The sequence below is a fragment of the Papio anubis genome, chromosome 7, assembly GCF_008728515.1.
Source record: "Papio anubis isolate 15944 chromosome 7, Panubis1.0, whole genome shotgun sequence".
Taxonomy (NCBI): domain Eukaryota; kingdom Metazoa; phylum Chordata; class Mammalia; order Primates; family Cercopithecidae; genus Papio; species Papio anubis.
Window position 1 is genome coordinate 83,338,613 of NC_044982.1, and position 28,000 is coordinate 83,366,612.

At 46.0% G+C, this 28,000-nt stretch overlaps 1 protein-coding gene across 10 annotated transcripts in view; it reads left to right on the forward strand.

Moving 5' to 3' along the window:
* The window catches only part of ACIN1 (apoptotic chromatin condensation inducer 1), a 37,600-nt gene extending 9,614 nt beyond the window's left edge, over positions 1-27,986 (forward strand). For 5 of the 10 annotated variants that reach the window (XM_003901582.5, XM_003901583.5, XM_021941007.2 and 2 more), the window contains 15 exons: positions 4,466-4,554; positions 5,491-6,747; positions 7,258-7,476; positions 8,027-8,142; positions 17,270-17,411; positions 20,878-20,920; positions 22,776-22,909; positions 23,007-23,159; positions 23,681-23,822; positions 24,087-24,232; positions 24,641-24,748; positions 24,889-24,996; positions 25,221-25,545; positions 25,660-25,760; positions 27,079-27,986. In XM_003901582.5, coding sequence (XP_003901631.1) covers positions 4,466-4,554; positions 5,491-6,747; positions 7,258-7,476; positions 8,027-8,142; positions 17,270-17,411; positions 20,878-20,920; positions 22,776-22,909; positions 23,007-23,159; positions 23,681-23,822; positions 24,087-24,232; positions 24,641-24,748; positions 24,889-24,996; positions 25,221-25,545; positions 25,660-25,760; positions 27,079-27,405 — 3,410 coding nt within the window. In that variant the 3' untranslated portion in view covers positions 27,406-27,986. Of the gene's footprint in view, positions 1-4,465; positions 4,555-5,490; positions 6,748-7,257; positions 7,477-8,026; positions 8,143-13,494; positions 15,492-15,732; positions 15,795-17,269; positions 17,412-20,877; positions 20,921-22,775; positions 22,910-23,006; positions 23,160-23,680; positions 23,823-24,086; positions 24,233-24,640; positions 24,749-24,888; positions 24,997-25,220; positions 25,546-25,659; positions 25,761-27,078 lie in introns of those variants that run through there. The other 5 variants (XM_003901584.5, XM_017961038.2, XM_009211185.2 and 2 more) reach the window with 5 other exon arrangements.
* The last annotated feature ends 14 nt before the right edge of the window (positions 27,987-28,000 follow it).

Consider the following 28,000-nt stretch of genomic DNA (forward strand, 5'->3'; position numbering starts at 1 on the left):
CATTCTGCACTTTAATATATCCTGCATTGTCTAGCAACTGCCTTTTCCTTTCTGTGAAGACTTCTGGCTTTGGACTCTTGGAAATCTAATATTTACCCTGACTTGTTTTTCGAATCCTGAAATATATTTATTAGCCTGTTATCAGTATTGGTTCCACTGTTAGCTAAAGCGCTCACTGTCTACATGGGTTACTAACATCTGGCCTAAGACATTCATTGTGGCCATGTTCTTGTAATAGAAGGTATAACCTTTCTCAGAAGTTTGTCTGCATCACATCAGCTCTTTCCAAGGAATTAGAGATTCCTCATCTCTTTATATTTTGCACTGCTGACTAATTTCTTGTTTCATTTCTAAGACCCCTCCATTTTTCACTTTTACTGCAAAACAGTGGTGACCAAAACTTTCTGAACAGCCCTGCTCATTTCTTCAGATATCTTTGATGACTTACTAAGAGTTCTTCCAGAGGAGTAATCATCCAGAAATCCTATCACTGCAGTTTTACAGTATCAAAAATGACAATCCAATAATAGCATATAGTTCATAGTAGGTAGGTAAAGAGGCTATTTTGCTTGTACATACTAATTTTAAAATTGCAACTCAGTTATTTGACTTTCTTTGTTTTTGAGACAGAGTCTGGCTCTGTCACCCAGGCTGGAGTACACTAGCACAATCTCAGATCACTGCAAGCTCCGCCTTCCGGGTTCACGTGATTCCCCTGCCTCAGCCTCCCGGGTAGCTGGGACTACAGGCGCCCGGCACCATGCCCGGCTAATTTTTTGTATTTTTAGTAGAGACGGGATTTCACCATGGTCTCGATCTCCTGACCTCGTGATCCGCCCGCCTCAGCCTCCCAAAGTGCTGGGATTACAGGCGTGAGCCACTGCACCCAGCCTTGACTTTAACACGTGTATCTCTGACCAACCTTGTACATGCCTTTTTTTTTTTTTTTTTTTTTTTTGGTGTGTGTGTGATAAATTAGCTTCTTTCATTGATACTTGCGAAGGAACTTTGCCTAACATTTATGAAAACTTTTTATTTTGGTTTTACTCATAATTTAGCCTATTTCAGATCACTGAATTATGAAATGATTATTTCATTTCACTGCACTACTGTCTTACAGATAACTTCAAATGTTTGATAAAGAGTCTGACCTGTTACTATGTATCTTAATCATATATCTTGTATGAACAACCATAACACAAATCTTTCTTCACTTACCCAGATATGAAATGGTATATACTCAGAGGTCCTTTTAATCAAATGATCATGAAGTAAAGTTTTACAAAATATGTGTAGTCTTCTAATTGATTTCATTAGTTTCATTTTGTTTTTGTTTTTGTTTTTTGAGATGGAGTCTCGCTCTGTCGCCCAGGCTGGAGTGCAGTAGCACCATCTCAGCTCACTGCAACCTTGCCTCCCAGGTTCGAGCGATTCTTCTGCCTCAGCCCCCTGAGTAGCTGGGACTACAGGCGTGCGCCACCACACCCAGCTAATTTTTTTTTGTATTTTTAGTACAGACGGGGTTTTACCATATTGGCCAGGCTAGTCGTACTCCTGACCTCGTGATCCACCCACCTCGGCCTTTCAAAATGCTGGGATTGCAGGCGTGAGCCACCACAACCAGCCTCATTTTGATTTTTTACTTATTATTACAGAAGCATTCGCCTAGTTCATTTTAGATTGAAAGGATATAGAAATAAGAGAGAAAGCTGGGCATGGTGGCTTACATCTGTAATCCCAGCACTTTGGGAGGCCGAGGTGGGCAGATCACAAGGTCGGGAGTTCGAAACCAGCCTGGCCAATGTGGCAAAACCCCGTCTCTACTAAAAATACAAAAATTAGCTGGGCATGGTGGTGGGCGCCTGTAATCCCAGTTACTCAGGAAGCTGAGGCAGGAGAATCGCTTGAACCCAGGAGGCAGAGGTTGCAGTGAACCGAAATCGTGCCATTGTTTGTGCCATTGCACTCCAGCCTGGGCGACAAGCAAGACTCCGTCTTTAAAAAAAAAAAAAAAAAAAAGAAGATCTGGGATTAGAGCTGCATACAACCTGCTTTATTTGCGCTATTACTATAGAACATGATTTTGTGGATCAGTTAAACCTTTTGTACTGTATTAAAATTGAGTCCAATCTAGCTGATTAAATATCTGGAATATAATTATCTTCCTGCTATTTTCTAAACTGGTTCTCATTGTTATTAGTATTGCTACTCTACATAGTTGATCTTTTTTTTTTTTCTTCTTTGAGATGGAGTCTTGCTCTGTCGCCCAGGCTGGAGTGCAGTGACGCAATCTCGGCTCACTGCAAGCTCCGCCTCCCGGGTTCACACCATTCTCCTGCCTCAGCCTCCCGAGTGGCTGAGACTACAGGCGTCTGCCACCACACCCGGCTAATTTTTTGTATTTTTAGTAGAGACGGAGTTTCACCGTGTTAAGATGGTCTCAATCTCCTGACTTCGTGATCCGCCCGCCTCAGCCTCCCCAAGTGCTGGTATTACCGGCGTGAGCCACCGTCACCAGCTGCCTAGTTGATTTTAATTCTGGTAGGAAATTTAGAAATCATCTAGTGCAGCCCCTCCTTTTTCTCAATCACGACATTTGAGACTCGGGCACAGTGGTTTATACCTTAATCTCAGCACTTTGGGAAGACCAGGGTGGGAGGATTACTTGAGCCCTGGAGGCTGAGGCTGCAGTGAGCCATGATCATGCCACTGCACTCCAACCTGGGTGACAAAGCAAAACGCTGTCTAAAAAGAAAGATACTGAGACTCAAATTATTTAAGTAATTTACCCAGTTACCTTCCTTCATGGAATCTGAGCGAAACTTTCTTTCAGTGTTACATAGATTAATTGTTCAGGATAACCTAGATTGGTGGTTTCCAAGCTTTCTTTTAATAGAACTTTTTTCCCTTAAAAACAAAAAACAAACAAACAAACAAAAACCAAAAAAAAAAACCTCACCTAGTCTGGGTGTGGTGGCTCACACCTGTAATTCCAGAACTTTGGGAGGCCAAGGCGGGTGAATTGCTGAGCCCAGGAGTTCGTGACTAGCCTAGGCAACATGATGAAACTCCGTCTTTGCAAAAAATACCAAAATCAGCCAGGTGTTGTGGCATGTGCTTGCAGTCCCAGTTGCCCAGTAGGCTGAAGCAGGAGAATCGCTTGAACCCGGGAGGCAGAGGTTGCAGTGAGCCGAGATCATGCCTTTGCACTCCATCCTGGGCAACGAGAGCAAAACTCTGTCTCAAAAAAAGAAAAAAGAAAAACATGTGAGCTTATGCCTGTAATTCCAGCGCTTTGGGAGGCCAAGGCGGGCGGATCACTTGAGGTTAGGAGTTTGAGACCAGCCTGTCCAACAGGGTGAAACCCCATCTTGGCTGGGCACGGTGGCTTACTCCTGTAATCGCAGCACTTTAGGAGGCCGAGGCAGGCAGGTCACGAGGTCAGGAGATCGAGACCATCCTGGCTAAGATGGTGAAACCCCGTCTTTCCTAAAAATACAAAAAATTAGCCAGTTGTAGTGGCAGGCACCTGTAGTCCCAGCTACTTGGGAGGCTGAGGCAGGAGAATGATGTGAACCTGGGAGGCAGAGCTTGTGGTCAGCTGAGATCGGCCACTGCACTCCAGCCTGGGCAACAGAGCAAGACTCCATCTCAAAAAAAAAAAAAGAAACTCCATCTCTACTAAAAATACAAAAATTAGCCAGGCATGGTGGTGGGCGCCTATAATCCCAGCTGCTTGGGAGGCTGAGATGTGAGAATGGTTTGAAGCCAGGAGGAAGAGGTTGCAGTAAGGCAAGATTGCACCACTGCATCCAGCCTGGGCAACAGAGTGAGACTCCATCTCAAAAAAAAAAAAAAATCTTATCTTGAGCTCTAATACATAAAACCTAATAGAGAGGACCCAATTCTGAAACCCCATCCAGTTGGCTTGAAGTAATTTCTGGGAACTTCAGGGTGCTGAAAAACATTCCTCTAAGTATTTATTTCTCGAGTTTGTTATTGTGCAAATTCGTATATTTAATCATAATATTTTGGTTGAAATTAGGAAGTAGTAGTAATAGGCAATCCAAAAAGATGGATACAGAACATAATGAAGTCTTAAACTTTATTCAGAGTAAGAACACTTCGTAGAATACTTATATAAGTACACTTTGTATTTGTACATCCCTGCTAGACAATTTGAAGCCCCTGGAAATTATTTTACATTTATTTGAGTTATTTATAATCTGTGAATTGGCTTTGAGGTGTTGAAAATATACTAGACATGCACACCAAGAATTACCAATAAGACCTTGATCTTGGGGCTTTATGTAGTCTTTTCTTTAGCATGAAGTCAAAGAAATTGATACAGATAAGTCTTGGTTCATATGCTATAATTGGTTGGATATTAGAAAGTCTGATTTTTAAAAAGCCATGAATGAGTCTTCACTTCATGAATCTGACTTGATTTTTTTTCATTCAATAGGAAAAAGCTCCTCAATTTCTGAAGAGAAAGGTGACTCTGATGATGAGAAACCGAGGAAAGGAGAAAGACGATCATCTAGGGTCAGACAGGTAACTCAGATACCTCCTAAAGCATCACCTCTTTTGTAATGCTTTGGATATCTTCTTTTCCTCCTCAAACTTTTCGAGTTCGTATGTCTCTACATTTAGGGGTTTTGTTTTTCTTTTTTGGGACAGAGTCTGGCTCTGTCGCCTAGGCCTGAGTGCAGTGGTGCAATCACAGCTCACTACAGCCTCGACCTCCTAGGCTTAAGCAATCCTTCCACCTCAGCCTCCCAAAGGGTTGGGATTACAAGCGTGAGCCACTGCCTGGCCTCTAGATTTCTTTGTAGTCATCTTCCTTCTCTTTGTCATCTTTTTGTTGTTCGTTTTGTTTTTTATTTAGATCTGCTCTGCCTTTCAGATTTCTAAGTGAATATTTTTACAAAGTTTAAATTTGAAAGTTAGCAGGCTGCTCTGTATTCTTAAAGCACATTATTAGACAAGATATGACATAATTAACCATTCAATTAAAGCCTTAAAGTTATATGATACAATACTAAGTGGGCAGAATACAAAAGTGTTATGTGTAGTGTAATTATGACTGTACAAAGGAAATGATTAGAGGAAAGAATAAAAAGAAATATACCAAAATGATAAAAAGATAATCATATTAATTGATAGTAGGTTAGTTCTTCTCAGCCCCCTATCCACCCTTCTACTTTCTAGATGCTCTGCTAATATTTTACTGGAAAAAAAAAAGGATGCTTGAAGCTAAAATTTAAACTACATAGAAGTAGCTTCATTATTGTACTTCTTTTGGTCACTCTATTTTGATTCCCCTAAGTGCCACAGTTAGTCATGATTATCTCCTGTCACTCCTGTTTCTGTTGCTGAAAGTATGTATCATTGAATTTCTCCTTCCTAGGGATGTCTCATTAGATACTTTCTCTCCTCTGTTGATTGTGAGCAAATACATTTGGAGTCATTGTATATCTGTTCTTTCAGGCAAGAGCAGCTAAACTCTCTGAGGGCAGCCAGCCTGGTGAGGAGGAAGAGGATCAAGAAACACCTTCCAGAAACCTAAGGGTCAGAGCGGAACGAAATTTGAAAACAGAGGAGGAAGAGGAGGAGGAGGAGGAGGAAGAAGAAGATGAAGAAGAGGAAGATGATGATGAGGGACAAAAATCTAGGGAGGCACCAATCCTGAAAGAGTTTAAGGAAGAAGGGGAAGAGATGCCTAGAGTAAAACCAGAGGAGATGATGGATGAGAGACCCAAAACAAGATCCCAGGAACAGGAGGTGTTAGAGAGAGGAGGGAGAGTTACAAGATCCCAGGAAGAGGCTAGAAAAAGTCATCTGGCCAGACAGCAGCAGGAGAAGGAAATGAAAACATCTCCCCTTGAGGAGGAAGAAAGAGAAATAAAATCTGCACAAGGCTTAAAGGAAAAATCGAAGTCTCCTTCCCCTCCTCGACTGACTGAAGATCTAAAGAAGGCCCCACTTGTAGTGCAACCAGAGCAAACTGCCAGCGAGGAGGAGACTCCTCCACCTTTACTTACCAAGGAAGCATCTTCACCACCACCTCATATACAACTCCGTAGCGAAGAAGAAATAGAGCCCATGGAAGGCCCAGCCCCCCCTGTCCTCATTCAGTTATCTCCTCCTAATACAGATGCTGAGACCAGGGAGCTATTAGTATCTCAGCATACTGTCCAGTTGGTAGGAGGCCTGTCTCCTTTGTCAAGTCCTGCAGACACCAAAGCAGAATCTCCAGCAGAGAAAGTGCCAGAGGAGAGTGTCCTGCCTCTGGTTCAAAAAAGCACACTGGCTGACTACTCAGCCCAGAAGGATCTTGAACCTGAGTCAGACAAATCTGCTCAGCCACTCCCTCTAAAAATTGAGGAGTTAGCACTGGCCAAAGGAATCACTGAAGAATGTCTGAAACAGCCATCTTTGGAACAGAAGGAAGGCAGAAGAGCTTCTCATACCTTTCTCCCAAGCCACAGATTGAAACAGTCAGCTGATTCATCCTCTAGCCGGTCCTCGTCATCTTCCTCCTCCAGTTCTAGATCAAGATCTCGCTCTCCTGACAGTTCAGGTTCTCGGTCTCATTCGCCGCTCAGATCCACGCAGAGAGATGTAGCCCAGGCACGTACTCATGCCAACCCTCGTGGTAGACCCAAGATGGGCTCCAGATCAACATCAGAGTCCAGATCAAGGTCACGTTCACGTTCTCGTTCAGCATCAAGCAACAGCAGAAAAGTGAGTATGAGAGAATCCTAGGTGTACTAATGTTCTGTCATATTCCAGTAGTTTTCATTTCAGCCCCTGGAGGACCGGTCATGATTTCTGAAAGAAATAGGAAAAGCCTCCTTTAGTCTCCTTCACTGATTACTTTTCTCTTCATTTCAGAATCGAATTTTCAATTAATTGATTCCTAAAATGGGGTTCTTTTTCATTTTGAGTCCCTTTGATAGAATGTTCAATTTACATACTCATCTCCTTCACTAGATGTAAACTACTTGAGGGTATGGGCATGCCCTTTTACTTGTGTGTTCCAGGATCTAGCGTCTAGTTAAAACTTAGTAATTTGTTAAATAAGTGGTCAAGGAGATCACTAAATGGGAATAAACACAGACAAAATGGGAGTAAATGCAGACAGAAAGGTCCAGAGTATAAAGTTTGGTTCATAGAAACTGGAAAACTCAGCAATCTACTGAATATATACCATATACAATAATTTTCCTTTTTACGTGTTTCATTTTATTTTAGTCTCTGAGCCCTGGAGTCTCCAGGGATAGCAGCACCAGCTATACTGAAACCAAAGATCCCCCTTCTGGTCAGGAGGTTGCAACTCCACCAGTGCCACAACTACAGGTCCGTGAGCCAAAGGAGAGGACTTCCACCTCCTCATCCTCTGTCCAAGCAAGGCGTCTGAGTCAGCCTGAACCAGCTGAAAAGCGTGTGACCCAGAGGTTACAGCCTGAGCGGGTAGGCTATTGTGATCCCTCCCTACACAGAGATGGAGGATTAAACAAGATCTTCCCTCTTGTCTTTGCTATAAAACTAAAAAGTTAAGTCTGGACAAGGTTCAGTAGCAATGTAGTGGATACCTGTTAATCCTTCTTAACTCATTTCCAGCTCCCTAGTTCGTGGAAGTTCTACATGAGGCTGAGCATCAGGGTTATCTCCAGGGCCCCCATGGTCAGTTCTTCCTCATAACTCCTCCTCTTATCTGCCAAAAGGAAGCAGCCTTTTCTTAGTTCTCTCAAAAAAGAAATCTGTCAGAACAAGGATCACTGAGGAAAAGGAAAAAAATTAGAAATTCTGATAAAATGATTGCTGGCATAAATATTCTTGAAGTACCTATTTTTAAGCCGTGTTCCATTCCTTATTCTAAAATGAAATGAAATATACAGAGGGCTGTGTGTAGAGCTGGTACTGTGTATGTCCTGCCCTGCCTTTTTCAGGCTCCTGGTAGAAGAAAAGGAGCCAAGCAGATTTAAATATTTTGCTGTTTGTTTTTGCTATCTCCTGACAGGGGAGCCCAAAGAAGTGTGAAGCTGAAGAGGCAGAGCCACCAGCTGCCACACAGCCCCAAACCTCAGAGACTCAGACCTCTCATCTGCCAGAATCAGAAAGAATTCATCACACTGTGTAAGTGATATATCTCGACCGGGGTATAACAAGGAACTATGAGTGTGCGATAGTTCTTTGCTCCCTAGGGTTCTTTGACTAAGCAGTCCTAGTTTCCTTTTAAAACATAAAGGCAGAGCTTTATCTGGACAAAGGCTAGATAGACTTCAGTTACTATGTTGGGAGTCACCACCTTTAAGGTAACCTGAAAAGTGGTCATCAGGGCACAAGGAAAACTCACCTGGGATCATCCAGCCAAAATAGTCAACTCCTTTAAGGTTCAGGCAATAGAAGCTTCTGCTTCCACACTCAAAACCATGTAAAGGAGTTGACTCAGGGTATCTTAACCTTTAACTCACATTTACCTAGGAACCCAGTTTAATAAAGGATTTTGAGGGTCTTAATAAAGAACAGCACAGCTGGGTGCTATTTTTTAGTTTGTGCTTTTTCCCTAGTTACTACCTGTCATTAAGCTATCCTAGTTCTGAACAGCATACAGTACAGCAAATTACGAAGTTCCTTTCAAGTCAGAAGTTTATTCCTGGGCCCTTAAGACCATTTGATTGAACTTAAGATTTATACAATTGGCCGGGCGCGGTGGCTCAAGCCTGTAATCCCAGCACTTTGGGAGGCCGAGACGTGCGGATCACGAGGTCAGGAGATCAAGACCATCCTGGCTAACACGGTGAAACCCCGTCTCTACTAAAAATACAAGAAAATTAGCCGGGCGAGGTGGCGGGCGCCTGTAGTCCCAGCTACTCGGGAGGCTGAGGCAGGAGAATGGCGTGAACCCGGGGGGGGCGGAGCTTGCAGTGAGCCGAGATCGCGCCACTGCACTCCAGCCTGGGGCACAGAGCAAGACTCCGTCTCAAAAAAAAAAAAAAAAAAAAAAAAGATTTATACAATTAATGTGAGTTTTTAAAAATCCTTATATTAAGTCCTAGAGAAATACTCATATCAAGTTAAATTTGTAATTAAATAGGTATGTCATTCATTCTTCTGAGATAGGTATTATAAATTAAGAAGCCAATGAGCCAGAATTCCTGGCTTCAAAGTCTCATGGGAAATGAAAAAATGAAGGCTTATGGGAATAAGATTGCCTAGCTTTTAGACATCAGGAACCCTGAACTGCTTTGTAGAATGTCCTGTGTAGATTGTTAGCCTGAAGTTATTCTATACTTGTTTTTATGCCATATTAACACTAATGCTACCAGTATGATTTTCCCCTATATGTAATTGTCTAATAATTTATACTCTTCTGAGAGCTTCAAACTGTACTTTAACTCTGACTTTTGGAGAGTAGTGGGCAGGTGACATGATTTATCTCATTTGCTTGTGACTTTAATGATAGTTTTATAGACCTTACTATATAGCTTTTGCCTGGGGGTATACTCTTGCTGGGGGTATATCCTTGTCCATTCTGATAGTCTTACCTCTGCTGCCATCTTGTGGCTGTTAACATTTTTTGTTTGGCAGCCAAAAGTTCACTCTACTTCCTTTGAAATTTTTTTGTTTTTCCCCTTCTGGAATGGGTACATTATCCTTTTGGAAAAGGGTTTTTCTTCTAGGACCATAAAGTGAAAACTCAGCGGATTCTGGAAGGTGTTCAGGATTCCCCAGCTACATCATCGATGAGGAAATGGGGTGACATTTTCTCTTCCATATCCCTCAACCAGACATAATACCTGCCCACCTCCTCCCAATTCCATGGAGGTACATTTTACATTCCATTTTACAAAAGCATGTCCTTTGTGAAATGGCAGTTTTGAAGTGGGTATTGACACCCTGCTACTAATCGGGCCTGAGAAACTGCTTCCTGTGCACCTTGGGAAGAAAGTGATTTTCTGAAAAGCTCTTTGCTAGCCTTAAAATTCTGTGGGTGTATGAGATCCTAGCAACAGAAAGGCATTTTATTTTGTTTTGAAGCAGCTTTTTTTCTGGACATTCCCATGCAAGTCCAGGGCTCATGAAGCTTGGAGTCATAGAGTTTCCTGTCCCCTCACTCCAGGTAAAGGTGGTTTTGATCTTCATTTTATGACTGAGATAATTTAGTCACATTGATTCTAATAAGGTGATGGGTAGGTGGCATCTTGGGCAAATATTTAGATTGTCCGTTGTTGCCCAGGCTAGCTTCAGTGGAGTAGTGTATAGAAGGGAAATGCAGTTTTCACTGAGGAGCAGTTCACACACATCACTCATACCTGCTTTCCTTCTACCTGCTTACCAGATGGTTTGTTCAACATCCTAACAAAATGGGATGCCCAAAGGCCTAAACCCATAGGCATTGGATCTGGTAAACCTTTGAGAAGGTTGCGTACATTTCTGGAGGCCCTACCACAACTGATTAACAACACCCTTCCTGGTCTCTCACCCTTCCAGAGTGTTAAGTGTGCAGCCTGGCAGCCCTCTAGAGCCCTGGCCAATTTTGAAAGCAGAATCAACAATGCTAAATGGAAAAAACCATTTATAGTGTGGCCAGGCGTGGTGACTCTTGCCTGTAATCCCAGCACTTTGGGAGGCCAAGGCAGGTGGATCACCTGAGGTCAGGAATTCGAGACCAGCCTGACCAATATGGTGAAACCCCCCTCTGTACTAAAAATACAAAATTAGCCGGGCATGGTGCACATGCCTGTAATCCCAGCTACTCGGGAGGCTGAGACAGGAGAATCACCTGAACCCAGGAGGCGGAAGTTGTAGTGAGCTGAGATCACGTCATTGCACTCCAGCCTAGGCAACAAGGGTGATACTCCATCTCAAAAAAAAAAAAAAAAAAGGAAAAGACTATTTATGGCTTAACCTTGGTTTTTCTGTCTGTCTCAACAAGAAGTCATATGACTTTAGGCCGGGCGTGGTGGCTCAAGCCTGTAATCCCAGCACTTTGGGAGGCCGAGACGGTTGGATCACGAGGTCAGGAGATCGAGACCATCCTGGCTAATATGGTGAAACCCCATCTCTACTAAAAATACAAAAACTAGCGGGTGAGTTGGCCGAGGCTGTAATCCCAGCCGGGGAGGCTGAGGCAGGAGAATGAAAGTAAGCCAGGCCCAATTTGCAGTGAGCTGAGATCCGGCCACTGCACTCCAGCCTGGGCGACAGAGCGAGACTCCGTCTCAAAAAAAAAAAAAAAAAAAAGTCTTATGACTTTATAAAAACAGAGCAGTAAAGTGTTAAAAAATTAGACTTCAAGGACCTGTCACCACTTGGAAGAGATTATTGCTTTTTTGCTGTGTTTGGTTAAATCCATTCTGATTCTGATTGTGCCTGAGGAATTCTAAATTTATGAGGTAAGGTGTCTTTTTCATTGCTTGGAGCAGGAAATTGTGGGTCCTCAGTCCTGTTTCACTTGAGCCCTGTTCAAAACTCTGGTCTTCTGCCTCCTGTGGGTATAACAAAAATGTCCCTATATAGCAGAAAATAGTGGTATTCTCTTTTTACTTAAAAAAAAAAAAAACAGAGGAAGAAAGGAAAGAGGGGATTTGTTTGTGTGGGCAGCTGTATCATTCAGCTGTAGTTAATTCAGACCTGGATTTCTCTCGATACAACCTTCCTGTATATTCACAGACCTAGCAGGAAGTAGCAGCTTTAGGTTCTTGGTACAATGCATATTTGTCCTTCTGCCTGTGTAGGAGGAAGGTAATGGTTCTTTAAGCCAATATGATGGTGTAATTGATACTCCTCAGGGGATATACAATGCCAATATCCCAAATGATGCATGAAAAAGCAGAATTTGTTGTCATCAATAGAGTTTGCTCCACTGAGAAATTATCTAAGGAATATACCCCAAAATCATACTGTTCTTGGTTATCTTGGGATCAGTATGCTCCTGAGGGTATCTAGTCCCACTGTTTCTTACTAAATGTTCACATCAGTTTTTCAGCTCTTCATGAATTTTCTATAATAACTAAAATTTCAACATATATGGCTATAGGAATTTCCCTTTCCATTAGCTTCTCTGAATCTCATATTCACATATGAATTGTAATATGGTATTATTAGCCTCCAAATAGTCATACTGTTTTCTTCTGGGCTGCTTTGTGTACTGTTTAATTATGGGTAGATATCCCCACTGCTGATTCTGTGCAATTTCACAGACTGTTAAGCTGTGTTGGGCTCTGACACATAGTTATCAAGGCTTTGGTACTAGTCCTGCAAGTAGATAGAGTCCATTTGCGGGGGATGGTTTCAAGGATTCCTCTATCTTTTTTCTTTTTATTTTTTTTTATTTTTTTATTTTTTTGGAGACAGAGTCACTCTGTCACCCAGGCTGGAGTGCAGTGGCCCAATCTCTGCTCTCTGCTCACTGCAACCTCCACCTCCTGGGTTCAAGCAATTATCATGCCTCAGCCTCCTGAGTAGCTGGGACTACAGACGCAGGCTGTCACACCCAGCTAATTTTTGTATTTTTAATAGAGATGGAGTTTCACCATGTTGGCCAGGCTGGTCTCAAACTCCTGGCCTCAGGCAGTCCTCCTGCCTCAGCCTCCCAAAGTGTTGGTATTACAGGTGTGAGCCACCACGCCCGGCCCTGATTATTGTCTGAAAATAAAATGTTTGGAATTCTTGGGTCCCACAGAATAGATCATGGGGAGATAGAAAACACACACCTCCTGTGTCTTCAGAGGGTAAAGGAGAGTGTGGTAAGATTCTTATTCTTAAAAAAAGGAATTTTTGGCTGGGCGCGGTGGCTCATGCCTGTAATCCCAGCACTTTGGGAGGCCAAGGCGGGCGGATCACGAGGTCAGGAGATCAAGACCATCCTGGCTGACATAGTAAAACCCCGTCTCTACTAAAAATACAAAAAATTAGCCTGGCGTGGTGGTGGGCACCTGTAGTCCCAGCTACTCAGGAGGCTGAGAGAGGAGAATGGCGTGAACCTGGGAGGCGGAGCTTGCAGTGAGCCGAGATCGTTCCACTGCACTCTAGCCTGGGTGACAGAGTGAGACTCTGTCTCAAAAAAAAAAAAAAGGAATTTTCAATAACAAAATCTCTCAAAATCAGCCACTTCTGGAGAGGCATATTAGCAGCTGAGAGTATTTTAGGACAGTGGATAAACGGAGCATTTTATTTGAGGATGGCCGAAGGTAGCATTTTCTGTGGTGTAACATTCTTTGGGGGATTCTATTAAAATTTTTTTTCTTTTTTTTGAGACGGAGTTTTGCTCTTGTTGCCCAGGCTGGAGTGTAATGGCACGATCTCGGCTCACCACAACCTCTGCATCCTGGGTTCAAGCGATTCTCCTGCTTCAGCCTCCCGAGTAGCTGGGATTACAGGCATGCGCTGCCATGCCTCACTAATTTTGTATTTTTAGTAGAGACGGGGTTTCTCCATGTTGGTCAGGCTGGTAATCCACCCACCTCAGCCTCCCAAATCCCAAAGTGCTGGGATTACAGGCGTGAGCCACCACGCCCGGCCAAAAAAATTTTTTTTCAAAAAGAAAACTTTCAGGTTAGCAAACATTTAGTAAGTGTCCACTTGGTACCCACAGTGACACCCTAATTCAGAAATAGTTAGGGAACATTACTTTGTGTTAAGCCCTGGGCTAGGGGGCCAAGAGATGCAATCCCTACCCTTGAGGAATTATGCAAGGTAGAGATGGGGGGCAGGTAAAGTAGCAGTTATTATACAGAGTGATAAGGGCATTGCTGAAAACCTGTCATGCCAGTCACCAAATGGCTTTGCCTCGGAGAACAAGCAGTCTACTCTTTTGAGGAAACTCAAAGCCCCAGAGGTGACATCAAATGAGATAATGGCCTATTAAGTGTGCATGTATTTTACATATATCTGTATCTTCACTTGGGGTGTCCTCCAAGCCAGACTCTCAGAAGCTAACACTTGTTACAGTGTTCCACGAAGTAGGTATTGTTATTATGCCCACTTTGCAGATTACAAAACAGATACACAGAACCAGGAACTTGCCTACTATCACACAACTTTCAACAGAGTGGGACTGGCCAGTCTGACTCCAAAGGCTTCACTCTTACCCTGAGCAGACAGGGACCACTATGTGAAAGGAAACATTTAAAGTAATGTATAAATATGGCCACTTTAGCATGCAGCTGGCATTGTAAGTGTAAGATTTTAAGCAGCCAGGAGAAATTTTCATTCCTAGCTAAAAACTCAAATGTTACGCAAGACACTGAGCTTTGGTTCTCAAGTTTGTCTTAGTGTAAACTTCTGCCACTATGATACAAAAGGAACATCTCTGCAGTCAACAAATAAGCATTTTGAGTATCTACTGAGCACTTTTTGAATTATTAGCATGTTTCCCACTTTGGTCTAGTGAAGATTCCCATGGTGAATATTTTCTGCTTAGTTCCCAATCGCTTTCTGCCCAGCTGATCTCCCCCGCCCCTTATAGCAGCACTCTCACTTCACTGTCTTATCTGCTTTAGAGCCTCACCTTGGAGCCCTTGCTTCAAGAAGTGGCCTTCAAGCTTCAGCTACCCAAGGTCCCCTTGCCCTGTTTATCCTTTCTTTTTCTGGCCCCAGTGGACCTTGGGGCAGGGTGACCTTATTAAAGACTCTATAAAACAAAGTTGTCTGTCATCTCTTCAGAGACACCACCCCCTGCCCCGCTTCTACTGGTAATTGAAAAAAGAACTCTCCTTGCTTATCCACTTCCCTCCACCATCCCTGGGAAAAGGACGTGTTGGGAGTAGTAACACGTGGTCATTGCCGGGGTGAGCAGCCAGTTACTGTAGTGATTGGATAGTGACAATTCCCATCCCACCTCCCTACCTGCAGCATCTGACTGGTTGGTCTGGTTTCAGTGTTCCATGCCTAGATTACTGGATAGAGGGTGGTAGGCACATAAAACATTGCTCATGCCCTACCCTGTATCCAGCTTTCATTACCATCCTTCTTTAATCACTTTTCAACTTGGGTTTTATCGTTCTTTTATTTAATCTTTTTTCACTCCCACCTCTACTGTTTGCCTGCCTTCTATTCTCTGGAATCTTCCAATCAAGCAGCTGTAACTTTACATGTCCTACACCCAGCCCCCTCCCCTGCCTCCTGGGAAGACCAGGAGGGAGCACCCCGGCCCTCGGGGGTTAAGCCTCTGTAGCTGCTGTAACCTGAGAAAAGAAGGCCAGGCCTCTGGAGCCGGCAGTCAGCTCCCTGTGGCCTGCCAAAGGATAAGAACCTTGCTCACTCAGCTCCCTCCCTCTTTTCTTTCCCCTCCCCTGCTGCAGCAAGGCCCTCCCCCATCCGCACACACGGGCTGCTGGGTAAGTGGCAAGATGGCTCCCCTGCATGTCTCCGGCTGATCGCTGCCGCTCCGCCAATACAATAGAGCCAGCCACTACCAGCAGCCTGGCCCTCTTCCTCCTTCTCCAGAGAGACCAATCCAGCCGAACTCGGGGTTTGCCGTGAGGACTTAACGCTTATCTCTTAAAAGCCAGATCTGTTTTAGCCTCCCCGCACCACCACCACCTCCCCTTCCATTTACCATTTTTTGGATCCCCGGTTGCTACATCTCAATTTTCTCTCTCTGGATCGGGTGGCTGGGGAGGAGGTGGTGGGATCTTGGGACAAGGAAGGTGTGCTTTTTTTTTCTTTATTTTTTTTAGGATTTTTTTTGTTTGGTTTTTGTTATTTCTTCCATTCCAGAAAGGGATAAACAGCACTTCCAGGGGGAGAAAAAAAATCATGTTATCAGAAAGCAAAGAAGGGTGAGAGCTTCACATTTCCATGTATGCCTTTTCCCCACCGCTCTAGCTCGCCTCATCTTCCTTCTCTTCCTCATGGCTTTCATTCCGTCTTTCGTTTTGGTTTGTTTTCAGTCATTCTGCTTTCCCCCTTTGTCCTTCCTGCCCAGTTTCTAATTGGCCCCATTTGCCCTTTCTATATGGGAAATAGATATTTTTTTTTATAAGTCTTTTCTCTAGATGTAAGCAGTTCAATCTCGTGTTTCTGTGGGGGCCTGTTAGCTGGGGGCCCAGTTCCGATTTTCCCCTCCCCCTAACCCCCTAGTGCATCCCTCCTTGACTGCTCTAGGGAGGTTCTTCTGACCTCTGAGTGTCAGTCAGCCTGTTGGGAATGCTGACTTTTCTGGTGGTGATTATCGGCCTGGAAGGCTTGGTTTCCCCTCTCCTGAGCCTTAGGCCTCTGATCATCTTTATTTGATTTTTTTTGCTTGGTGTTTGGATGGTAGAGGGGGTGAGATTTGACATAGAAGTTGGAGATGAAGACAGAAATCAAAGGTGGAAAGATAGTTTATCTGAAGTGAATCTCTGGGATTCTTTGCCTGAAATGGGAGCTAACTTGAGAGATTAAGAGTGGGAGAGTGGGTTTGGTGTTCGTGGGGGAAGCTGCCTGTGTGGGGGAGGGTGTGTCCTGACTAGGAGGCCTGCTCTCTTTATCTCTTGGAATGAGGGAGTGGGAGAAACTGGGTGAAAGCCGAATGTAGGAACAGTTTCTACACCTCTGAGCAGGTAAAAGTGGCCCTAATCTTCTCTGAGCTCTCATACTCAATTCAGCAGTTTTAATTTTTCCTTTTGAATGAGAGAGGGTCCTTGAAGCTTGAACCTTCACCAGGCCTGCTTCCCTGCAGCTCCCACCCCCACCATTTTCTCCATGCTGGTGTCTCCAGATCCTGAGGGTCAGCAGGCCTTTACTTATTAAGCAGTTGATTAAACACAGGTCAGGCTTTTTTGCCAAAGCCGTGGCCATTCTTTCTTGTCTTTTTAAGGGAATCAGGCTTCCCTTCGTTTTTTATGCAATTTTGCTATATAAAGGTGCCTGTGGCCAGGGAGACTGAGGCCACAGGGTTGTGGGTAAATCACAGTCACTTTTGTGGGACTATTTTCAGAGGAGGGTTTTTCTCCCTTCATATAAGAGTACTCTGGTGAGTTACTACCTGAGAATAGTTGCAGTCCTAACCCCGCAAATGACAACTTTAACTCATCTGGGCAATGGGTGGATGTGGTTGCTGTGATCCACGCTCTTTCCCCAAGGAAAATCTGTTTCCCACTTTTCCCACTGGGACAAGGTCTCTAACCTTGATCAGAAAAGGAGCCCTCCTAATCCCACCCAAGTGAGGAGGCATGGGGGTTTCCTGACCCAGTAACTAACATCTTGCTCTCTCTTCCCCCTTGGTTCTTTTCTGCGTCCCCCCCCCCCACCACCACTCCCCCCCTCCTGTCAGTGAGGAGAAGGAGGAAGTGACCATGGACACAAGTGAAAACAGACCTGAAAATGATGTTCCAGAACCTCCCATGCCTATTGCAGACCAAGTCAGCAATGATGACCGCCCGGAGGGCAGTGTTGAAGATGAGGAGAAGAAAGAGGTAAACATCCAAGCCACCTGTTGGGGTGGGTGGGCAGGAATGGACCTAAGGGAAAGAGTAGACCACTCTAGTGATCCCTCTTACACAGTGGGTTAACTTAAAGGAAAGATGAGGCAGGGACTTGGATCAGAATAGGGCCAAGGGAGAATTCGCTGGTTTAGCAAGGGAGACCTCTTGTGATGGGGACAGGGCTCATTCATTTTCCTTTCCTTGTTGGGGAAGTAGTGCCCAGATTCTAGATGTTTGTAACGAACTGGAAAGTCTGATAATGGCCCTTTATCTAAGATTTATGTTCAGCTTTTCCTGCTGTCTTCCCAAGCTTCTGGTGGTAACTCCTTTAGCTTTCCCTCCTTTTTAAAAGCCTGATGGAGCCCAACGCCATCTAGTGGACATTGATGGTTCTCACAAGACCAGCCATGCTGAGAAATTTTTGTTCCTCCTCTGCCCCCCAGTGGTCTCATTGCAGAGATGTAGATACTTAGAAGCCAGCACTTGTGATCCAGAAGGCCCCTTCTCAGTTATCTGTGACCCCTCTACCTCCTTTTTTGGCATATGTTATCTTGTGTCCTGTACCCAATTCAGGGGGCTTCCCCCATCAGAGCCAGCGAAGTCTTCTTGGCTCTTAAAGTAATTGAGAAAGAATGAGCTGGGTTTAGGAGCGGGTAACAGGGTGGGAGGGACTGTTGTGTGTGTAGCCTTTTTCTGGTGTGTGTTGCGGGGGTGGGGGCCGGTGAAAGTGATTTGATGTGCAGAATATTATTTATTACAAGGTCCTTCTTCCCCGTAAAACTTTGTCCAAGTACCTCATGTACGGTAATCCGCCCGTAAAATATAACCCTGCCCAACTGGCCAATCGCTGATGCCGCCTCTTCCTCTGGACCCACCCGCTGCTACTGAGCTGCCCAATCAGAGCCAAGTCTGCTATCCAGGTGTCTTGGCCAGAGGGGGGCATGTATATGGGCTCCTGTGATGGGCCCCCTTTTGCCTCCCTGTCTCGCTTACATCAGGGGGCCAAGAAGAACACTGTTCTGGAGAGACTTGTATTGAGCAAGCAAAAAACATTTGGAAAGGGGTGGACTTGCATCATCTCCCTACTTGGGACACCCCAAGAAGAGCTTGTGCCAGTGCTGGGGCGCCTGCCCACATGCCCTTGCCCTTTTGAGGACTGTGGGTTGCCTTGTTTGCTACAGACTGTTGGGATCCCCGTCTAGGGCACCAAGACCTCCTAAAGTTTGTGATCGCAGTGCCATGCTGTAAAACACTGAGTGGGACCCTCTACTTAAGCTGTGACGACTAGGAACCGTGCAGAGGAGTCTAGGGTCTGAGCCCCTGGGGATTTAATGCTGATGACAGCCCAGCCCATGTATCACCACTTGCTCATCAGATGGACTTTCCTTTGGTCCCTGTTGTCCATGGTGAAGGGCAGCATGTTGGTTGCTCCAACTTCTCCTCCATCCCTGGAGGCAGGGACTCATTTCATCCACCTGACTGGAACCACTGTCTCAGCTGGAGTCCCTGAGGAGATGCCAGCCACAACTCTCCGAAGAGAAGTATTCTGACCTTGCTGCTGAATGTGTGCCAGGTCCGGGGGATATTCACCTACTACCCCCAGGCTACCTTCATCAGAGGCTCCATGATCCCACTCGGTGAGAGGACCCCCTCCCCAGTTACAGGCAGAGGAGAAAGGGACTCTGGAGTCATCACCTGGATTCCAAGTATTGGGTGGTGGTATTGCTGCAGCTTGCCACTGGTGGACATGGGTCCTGCCTGCCTCTCACGATAAAAGGCAAGGATCATTCCTGCTACTCACAGGCCATCTCATCAGGGACTGCAAGATGATGTCCCTACAGGGCCAGGACTGATGTCTCTGCCCCTTTTTCCCCTCTGTCCCTCGCTGAGCCTGGCCACCGCCAGTGAACTGTCTTGACATCATGGAAACTGGGCAGCGTCCCCCCACACGTTTCCCTCCCGCCCCCCCTGCGCCCCTGGGAGGACTCTGGCAGTGCCGTGCTGACTACCACGCCGTGCGCCCACCTTTTTTGCCAACCCAACCCCCCACCAATTGCACAGCGCCTAGCAGGGAGGGCTCATTCTGATTGGACCGGCGGTTGACTAGATACAGTACACAGTGAGGTGCGATTGGCTGAACTGAAGATCCCAGGTGTGAGATGGTACCTGGAACATTTGTCATATTCCTAGTTTATTTTCTTCTTTATTTTCTTCTTCTTTTTTTAATATTTTATTTTATTTTTTCTATATCTTTATTTTTTCTGATTTCTTTTATTTATTTATTTGGTTCATGTTTTTCCTGTTTTAATTAAGACTTTTTTTTTTTTTTCCCCCTCCTCACTAACTTACCCATCGAGAGCGGCCCAGCTAGGGGTCAGGCTGGCCCTTAACAGAGACCAAGGAGACTTGGTTAGACGACACAAACGGGGCTGGGGGCGGGGGTGGATGGGAAAGGGATTTCATCACGAGGTTTCTGCCCTACCCTTTAGAAGAGTGGTAGAGAGGTCTTAGTTTTTCCAGAAATAAGCACCTACATTTAAAAATACTCTATTCCCTTTTTCTCTTGCTTTTTCTCCCCCCCCCCCATAGTCTTTAATCATTCACCCACTGAGTGTTTGGGGTAGAAACTTGTCCCAAAGATGTCTTCTGGTCCTTGGCAGTGCCTCTAAGGCTTGAGCCCTGGTTGCAGAGGAAACAGTAAGACTCTGCTGAAGCTCCCTGAGGTGGCTGGAAAGTCTTAAGAATCTCCTTGGGGACAGTCTGCCCTTCATAAAAACCTTCCTTTGCCAAAGACACCTTTAAGTTCTTTTTGCTAGCACTTGGCTCAAGAGCCTCATCTCCAGTGGGTCTAGTGCTGCCCTTTTCCACAGTGTGGTGGGGGTCTGGGCAGCCTTGACATGACGGTCTGCTGTCCAGGCATCTCAAAGCCATTGTCATTGGGCATCAGTCTGGCCATTGAAGAAAGGAGGGTTACCTTGTTGAAGTTGCCATCCAAAGTTGGTTTTCCTTGTTTCCTCCAGTTAGCAAGGAAGGATCTGGGAGGACTAGATGACCCAGTTTGGGGCACAGTTTGTTTGGCTTGGTGTCCTCTCGATTCAGACAGTGAAAGAGAGGGCATGACCAACATCTTTAAGGGGCTGAGAGGCTACTGAATTCCTCTTCCAGCTTATTTCTGGTTAAGCTAATACACAGGTGTGATACGGAGTAGATGACTTTTCCCTGCTCTGATGTTTAGTTTTTTGTTTTTTTTTTTCTCTAACTTGCATTGATTCTGCTTCGTTTTTGCCGTTTGCCGCTTCTGTTTTGGTCTCTGTCTGTCTCTGTGTCTCTCTCTGTCTCTCTCTCACTCTCTCTATGTCTTTGGAGGCTATTCTAAGACTGCCCCATCTAACCTCCTTCCCCCCTCTCTGTGGGGTGTCTCTCTTTCTCTTTTTTTCCCTTTTTCTTCTTTATACAGAGCTCGCTGCCCAAATCATTCAAGAGGAAGATCTCCGTTGTCTGTAAGTCTAGCCCCAAGTCCCTGATAAAAGTCAAGAATACCATACCATAAAAATCAGCATTCATTGAGAACCAGATTTTCATTCTCAATGGCATTCTTGGGTCGCTCCCTCCTGCCCCACCCCTTGTGCCTAGCAAATCTGAATCCTTTCCTATGTAGGGTTTCATTTTGAAATTCAAAGCTTGAGACAATCTCCATCATATTTCTCTAGTCACATTTTAATGAGATACACTATGAGGTGTCTGAGACCATGTCCCATTTAGCCTTAGAGGCATTTATTCTTTCAGATACGTGAATACTCAACAACGAATGAGTTTCAAGGACTCCTATGTAATGCTTAGCAGTTTATGAATTATTCTGGGTTTTGTTGTTGTTGTTGTTTTTGAGACGGAGTCTTCCTCTATAGTAGTCCAGGCTGGAGTGCAGTGGTACAATCTTGGCTCACTGCAACCTCCGCCTCCCAGGTCCCAGTTCAAGCAATTCTCCTCAGCCTCCTCAGTAGCTGGGATTAGAGGCACGTGCCACCATGCCCAACTAATTTTTGTATTTTTAATAGAGATGGGATTTCATCATGTTGGCCAGGCTGGTCTTGAACTCCTGACCTCGTGATCTGCCTGCCTCGTCTCCCAAAGTGTTGGGATTACAGGCGTGAGCCATCGCGCTTGACCTTGTTTACGGGTTATTCTTTTTTTTTTTTTTTTTTTTTTTATGACGGAGTCTCGCTCTGTCGCCCAGGCTGGAGTGAGTGCAGTGGCCGGATCTCAGCTCACTGCAAGCTCCGCCTCCTGGGTTTACACCATTCTCCTGCCTCAGCCTCCCGAGTAGCTGGGACTACAGGCGCCCGCCACCTCGCCCGGCTAGGTTTTTTTGTATTTTTTTAGTAGAGACGGGGTTTCACCGTGTTAGCCAGGATGGTCTCGATCTCCTGACCTGGTGATCCACCCGTCTCGGCCTCCCAAAGTGCTGGGATTACAGGCTTGAGCCACCGCGCCCGGCCGTTTATGGGTTATTCTAAGAGCGCACCTGAGGAAATGAAAGTGCCCCACACCTCAAACAGTAACAATTTTAACATTTTCCCCAATGAGGAACTCTAGATTACAAAAGTATAATAGATGTTTATAACTTAAATATCAATCTGTGGTGTGAAAATTAAAGGAAGACCAGATCCCATCATGATCTTAGTTCTGCTTAGATGTTAGTATCACGTAGTGTTCTTGTTTCTTCTGCATTCACATGTCCTTCTCAGTTTTTCTTCCACACTACTTAAGATACTACTGTCTACCATTAAAAGTTTAAACAGCTCATCATACTAGCTACCCCTCCCTTACTGCTTTTAGATCAGTAGTTTCTATCAGGAAGGGACCTCAGCCCTTTTAGTGTTCAGTCTGAAGCCATGGTTTCCCAGTTCCCAAATATGATTTCTTTTCTTTTTTTTTTTTTTTTTTTTTTTTTTTTTAATTTTCTTTAAGACGGAGGCTTGCTCTGTTGCCAGGCTGGAGTGCAGTCAGTGGCACAATCTCGGCTCACTGCAACCTCCACCTCCCAGGTTCAAGCAATTCTCCTGCCTCAGCTCCCTGAGTAGCTGAGATTACAGGCGTGCACCACAACGCCCGGCTAATTTTTGTATTTTTAGTAGAGATGGGGTTTCACCATGTTGGTCAGGCTGGTCTCCTGACCTCATGATCCACCCGCCTCAGCCTCCCAAAGTGTTGGGATTACATGCGTGAGTCACCACACCCACACACTGATTTCTTTAACCTCCAAAACTCCAGCCAGGGGTAACCTGTAGGTATTATGGTTTGAACTAACAGAGGTCCTGAGATCATCTAACTGTTGGGTCTATTTCTTGGGGACAGCAGCTACCAAGGGGGTGCCAGCTGGAAACAGTGACACAGAGGGGGGCCAGCCTGGTCGGAAACGACGTTGGGGAGCCAGCACAGCCACCACACAGAAGAAACCTTCCATCAGTATCACCACTGAATCACTCAAGGTGAGGTGGGAGGAGCCAGGGAAGGGAGGATGAGACCTGTTAAGGTGGGAGTAGACATGGGCCCAGTGTAACGGGGTGGGGGGTATCTGTGTCCCAGAGCCTCATCCCCGACATCAAACCCCTGGCGGGGCAGGAGGCTGTTGTGGATCTTCATGCTGATGACTCTCGCATCTCTGAGGATGAGACAGAGCGTAATGGCGATGATGGGACCCATGACAAGGGGCTGAAAATATGCCGGACAGTCACTCAGGTAAGGCTTCTGCACCCCAGTGTCGGGAGGAAGGTGGGAGCAGTAGATGCAGAGCAGCCAGCTGAGGAGCTGAGATAAAGTCTTTGGAGGGAACTTTCCTGTCTGTGCAGAGGGTTGGGTTGATTGACACTTTCAGGGGTCAGACTACCAAATCCAGCTGGCTACCTGTTATAAATAAAGTTTTATTGGAACACAACCACACCAGTTCATTCACTTTTGTCTGTGGCTGTTTGTTCACTACAACATCACCGGAGTTGAGTAGTTGCAACAGACTATGTGGCCTGCAAAACCTGAAGTACTGCTTTGCTCTACAGAAAAAATTTACCAACTCCTGCCTTAGTTTTCCTCAAGGCAAAGTTGAGGTACTAACAGTCCCAGGATCTAGTAGAGGTGAGCTGGATAATGAAATACCCCTAGCAGAAGGAACATGCTAAGTTGACTGCTGCTCTCACCAGGGAACCAGAGGCTGAAAAGAATATGCCAGTTTGGTGTTTAACAGACCTGCTGTGTTCTCTTGATAGGTAGTACCTGCAGAGGGCCAGGAGAATGGGCAAAGGGAAGAAGAGGAAGAAGAGAAGGAACCTGAAGCAGAACCTCCTGTACCTCCCCAGGTGTCAGTAGAGGTGGCCTTGCCCCCACCTGCGGAGCATGAAGTAAAGAAAGGTGAGTGACGCTTTTCATATATCGTATCTTTCTCCTACATATGAAGTAAGCTACTTGAGGGCCAGATTTGACTCTGTTTAATCTTTGAATCTCCATGATGAGGTTAGCCTAGCACAGTACTTTGCAGATTATAGGTGCTCTACACGTTTAGATGAAGGAGTGGCTGCTTGGTATAAAAGAAAGGGAACCGTGATAGTTATATTGAAAGTGAAACAAGCCAGTATTGCTTCCTACCAAAAGCTGTTCTTGTGGTCTTCTTCATAGTGACTTTAGGAGATACCTTAACTCGACGTTCCATTAGCCAGCAAAAGTCCGGAGTTTCCATTACAATTGATGACCCAGTCCGAACTGCCCAGGTGCCCTCCCCACCCCGGGGCAAGATTAGCAACATTGTCCATATCTCCAATTTGGTAAGTCATTGTTTCTCACATCCCAGCCGGCTTAGTGGTTAAGTTTGAGCTTTAGGCTTACGCTTCTTAGGTTCCACTCATAGTTGAACTGGTCTACCAATAGATTAAGTTACTCACTGATCTTGAGTGAGTTACTTAACCTATTTACCCATCTAAAAATGAAGGGGAAAAGCTGTCGCCCTGCAGGGTTGTTTTGAGGACTTGCAGAGGGCCTCATATACAATGTCTCAGTGCTGGGAAGCACCACCACTCTTCTCACATTCTTACTGCAAGGTTCCTAAACTCTCTGCCCTCACCCAAACCTTGAAACTATAGTCCTGTGACAGCAGCTTGGGAAATCTAAAGATTGGCTGTATGGGTGGTGGTCTTGCCTTCTTCAAGACCCTGAAAGTCTATTTTCATTGGCAGGTCCGTCCTTTCACTTTAGGCCAGCTAAAGGAGTTGTTGGGGCGCACAGGAACCTTGGTGGAAGAGGCCTTCTGGATTGACAAGATCAAATCTCATTGCTTTGTAACGGTGAGGGGAAGAAGCTGATTCTATAGGTCATGGCATATATTTCCTTTTGTGACCAGTGTGGGCAGGTTTAAGGGTGTTGCAGCAAGTGGGAAGGGTTGCAGACACACTGTGACCCTCCATCTTCTCCCTTCCTCCACCAGTACTCAACAGTAGAGGAAGCTGTTGCCACCCGCACAGCTCTGCATGGGGTCAAATGGCCCCAGTCCAATCCCAAATTCCTTTGTGCTGACTATGCCGAGCAAGATGAGGTAAGAAACCTAGGGAGAGGAAGGAGGGGAGGGGCAGGGGAAGCCATTAGCTGCTAGATTTCAGCAGAGATCCCTGCCAGACCTTGAGATTCTGTTCTTTCCTGTTCTTCCCTGGCTTTGGTTCCTTTAATTGTACCATGGGGCTTCAAAGTGGTACCTGGGCTCCTTGAGTGGCAGTGATACCACCTCTATCCTGACTGTCCTTGTCCCTCCTCTCCCCACAGCTGGATTATCACCGAGGCCTCTTGGTGGACCGTCCCTCTGAAACTAAGACAGAGGAGCAGGGGATACCACGGCCCCTGCATCCCCCACCCCCACCCCCCGTCCAGCCACCACAGCACCCCCGGGCAGAGCAGCGGGAGCAGGAACGGGCAGTGCGGGAACAGTGGGCAGAGCGGGAACGGGAAATGGAGCGGCGGGAGCGGACTCGATCAGAGCGTGAATGGGATCGGGACAAAGTTCGGGAAGGGCCCCGTTCCCGATCAAGGTCCCGTGACCGCCGCCGCAAGGAACGCGCAAAGTCTAAAGAAAAGAAGAGTGAGAAGAAAGGTAGGTACTTAGCTATGGGGTACGCATACCCACTAGTAGGTGGGAAAGGGACCCAGATGGGATGGGACAGAGGGTCAAATGCATCAAATCTGGTTTCACTTTTTTCTACCTCAGAGAAAGCCCAGGAGGAACCACCTGCCAAGCTGCTGGATGACCTTTTCCGAAAGACCAAGGCAGCTCCCTGCATCTATTGGCTCCCACTAACTGACAGCCAGGTGAGTGCTCTCCTTGGTGCCCTGCTCCCTAGTGGCACCGAGGCTTGAGGTCAGGGTGAGGGGAGATTCATGTGACTGTGGGAGTGAGTTGGCCCAATTACTTACTAGCTTTAGGCTAAAGGGGAAAAAACTAAGCATCACAAAAAGGCAGTTTTCAGTTAATTGGTATACCATACAGAAACCAGACCAAGGAGGGTAATGATGGACACACAGCAGCTGAGGTTTGTGGATGTCTGGGAAGCTGGCTGTGCCGCCAACCAAGCTTCTTAGAACTTGATTTTAGGCAGTGTGTGGTGGCTCACGCCTGTACTGCGAGCACTTTGGGAGGCCAAGTTGGGTGAATCACCTCAGGTCAGGAGTTCCAGACCAGGCTGGCCAACATGGAAACCCTGTCTCTACTAAAAATACAAAAATTAGCCAGGCGCGGTTGCAGGTGCCTGTAATCCCAGCTTCTTGGGAGGCTGAGGAGGAGAATTGCTTGAACCCAGGAGGCGGAGCTTGCAGTGAGCAAAGATTGTGCCATTGCACTCCAGCCTGGGCAACAAGAACAAAACTCTGTCTTGGACAATAATAAAAAAAAGAACTTGACTCTATTTAGCTGAGAAATTGTGTTTTATAAATTCATTTCCCTGCTTTTTAAGAGTTTTTGCATTTTTAATTTAGTTTCTTAGTAACAGGCCTTTTAGGAATTTTAGGCTTATGCTACTCAAAAAAGATTTGTTCACATCTATGCTGATGGTAGGGAGCTAGGGAAACACCAAGGGCCAGGCATGGGTGGTGCCAGTACCTGTCAATGTGTGTAAAAGTTGAAACATGGTGGCCAGGTGTGGTGGCTCACGCCTGTAATCCCAGCACTTTGGGAAGCTGAGGTGGGTGGATCACCTGAGGTCAGGAGTTTGATACCAGCCTGGCCAACATGGTGAAACCCCATGTCTACTAAAAGTAACGAAACTTAGTGGGGCATGGTGGCAGACACCTGTAATCCCAGCTACTAGGGAGGCTGAGGTGGGAGAATCGTTTGAACCTGGGAGTCAGAGGCTGCAGTGAGCCGAGATAGCACCACTGCACTCCAGCCAGTAACTCTGTTACTCACGCCTGGGCAACAGAGTAAGACTGTCTCAAGAAGTAAAAAAAAAAAAAAAAGGCTGAAACTTGGAGAAAGGTGCTCTAAGAAAGACAGGATGCAGTTGCTGAACCCCCAAACCCTTCCTGCTTAACTGAAAAGCTGATCCTGAGCTAGGAGGCGGGGTCCAGGCACAAATGGAGGCTGTGACCAGGACTGAGCTGCCTTCTCTGTGCCTTTCCTACCTGGCTGCAGATCGTTCAGAAGGAGGCAGAGCGGGCCGAACGGGCCAAGGAGCGGGAGAAGCGGCGAAAGGAGCAAGAAGAAGAAGAGCAAAAGGAGCGGGAGAAGGAAGCCGAGCGTGAACGGAACCGACAGCTGGAGCGAGAGAAACGTCGGGAGCACAGTCGGGAGAGGGACAGGGAGAGAGAGAGAGAAAGAGAGCGGGACAGGGGGGACCGAGATCGGGATAGGGAAAGGGACCGAGAACGAGGCAGGGAAAGGGATCGCAGGGACACCAAGCGGCACAGCAGAAGCCGGAGTCGGAGCACACCTGTGCGGGACCGGGGTGGGCGCCGCTAGCGGGGAAAACACTAGAGCTGCAGGTACCAGCCACTCGGCCCCAGGGGGTTACGGCCACAGAGGGATAGGCACAGTCTCCACCACCCTGGAGCCAAGGGTCTTTCACACCACCTACCCCTACGTACATACCAAATGGAACGGTGGCCATCCTTTCCCCCCAAACACACCCCCTTAACCTATCTCTTGGGACAGCCCTCCCCTCCCTCTCATTTCCCATTAAGTCTGAGAGGCAAGAGCTAGGTTAGGCAAGGAGGCGGTTGGCCAGAGATGGGGAACAGCCAGGTGCCCTAGTCCTCTGATTTTTCCTCCATCCTGCTTACCACCTCCCTGGGTACTTAACAGCCTTCTCTTGGGAACAGCCGGGGCCAGGACTGGGTCACCTATGAGCTGAATCAGCATCTCCTCCTGAGTCCCAGGGCCCCTGCAGTTCCCAGTCTCTTCTGTCCTGCAGCCCTTGTCTCTTTCCCACAGGTTCCACTTTATATCCACCTTTTCCTTTTGTTCAATTTTTATTTTTATTTTTTTTATTATTAAATGATGTGGTCTATGGAAAAAAAATAAAAATCTGACTTAGTTTTAAACTGTGTGAGTGGCT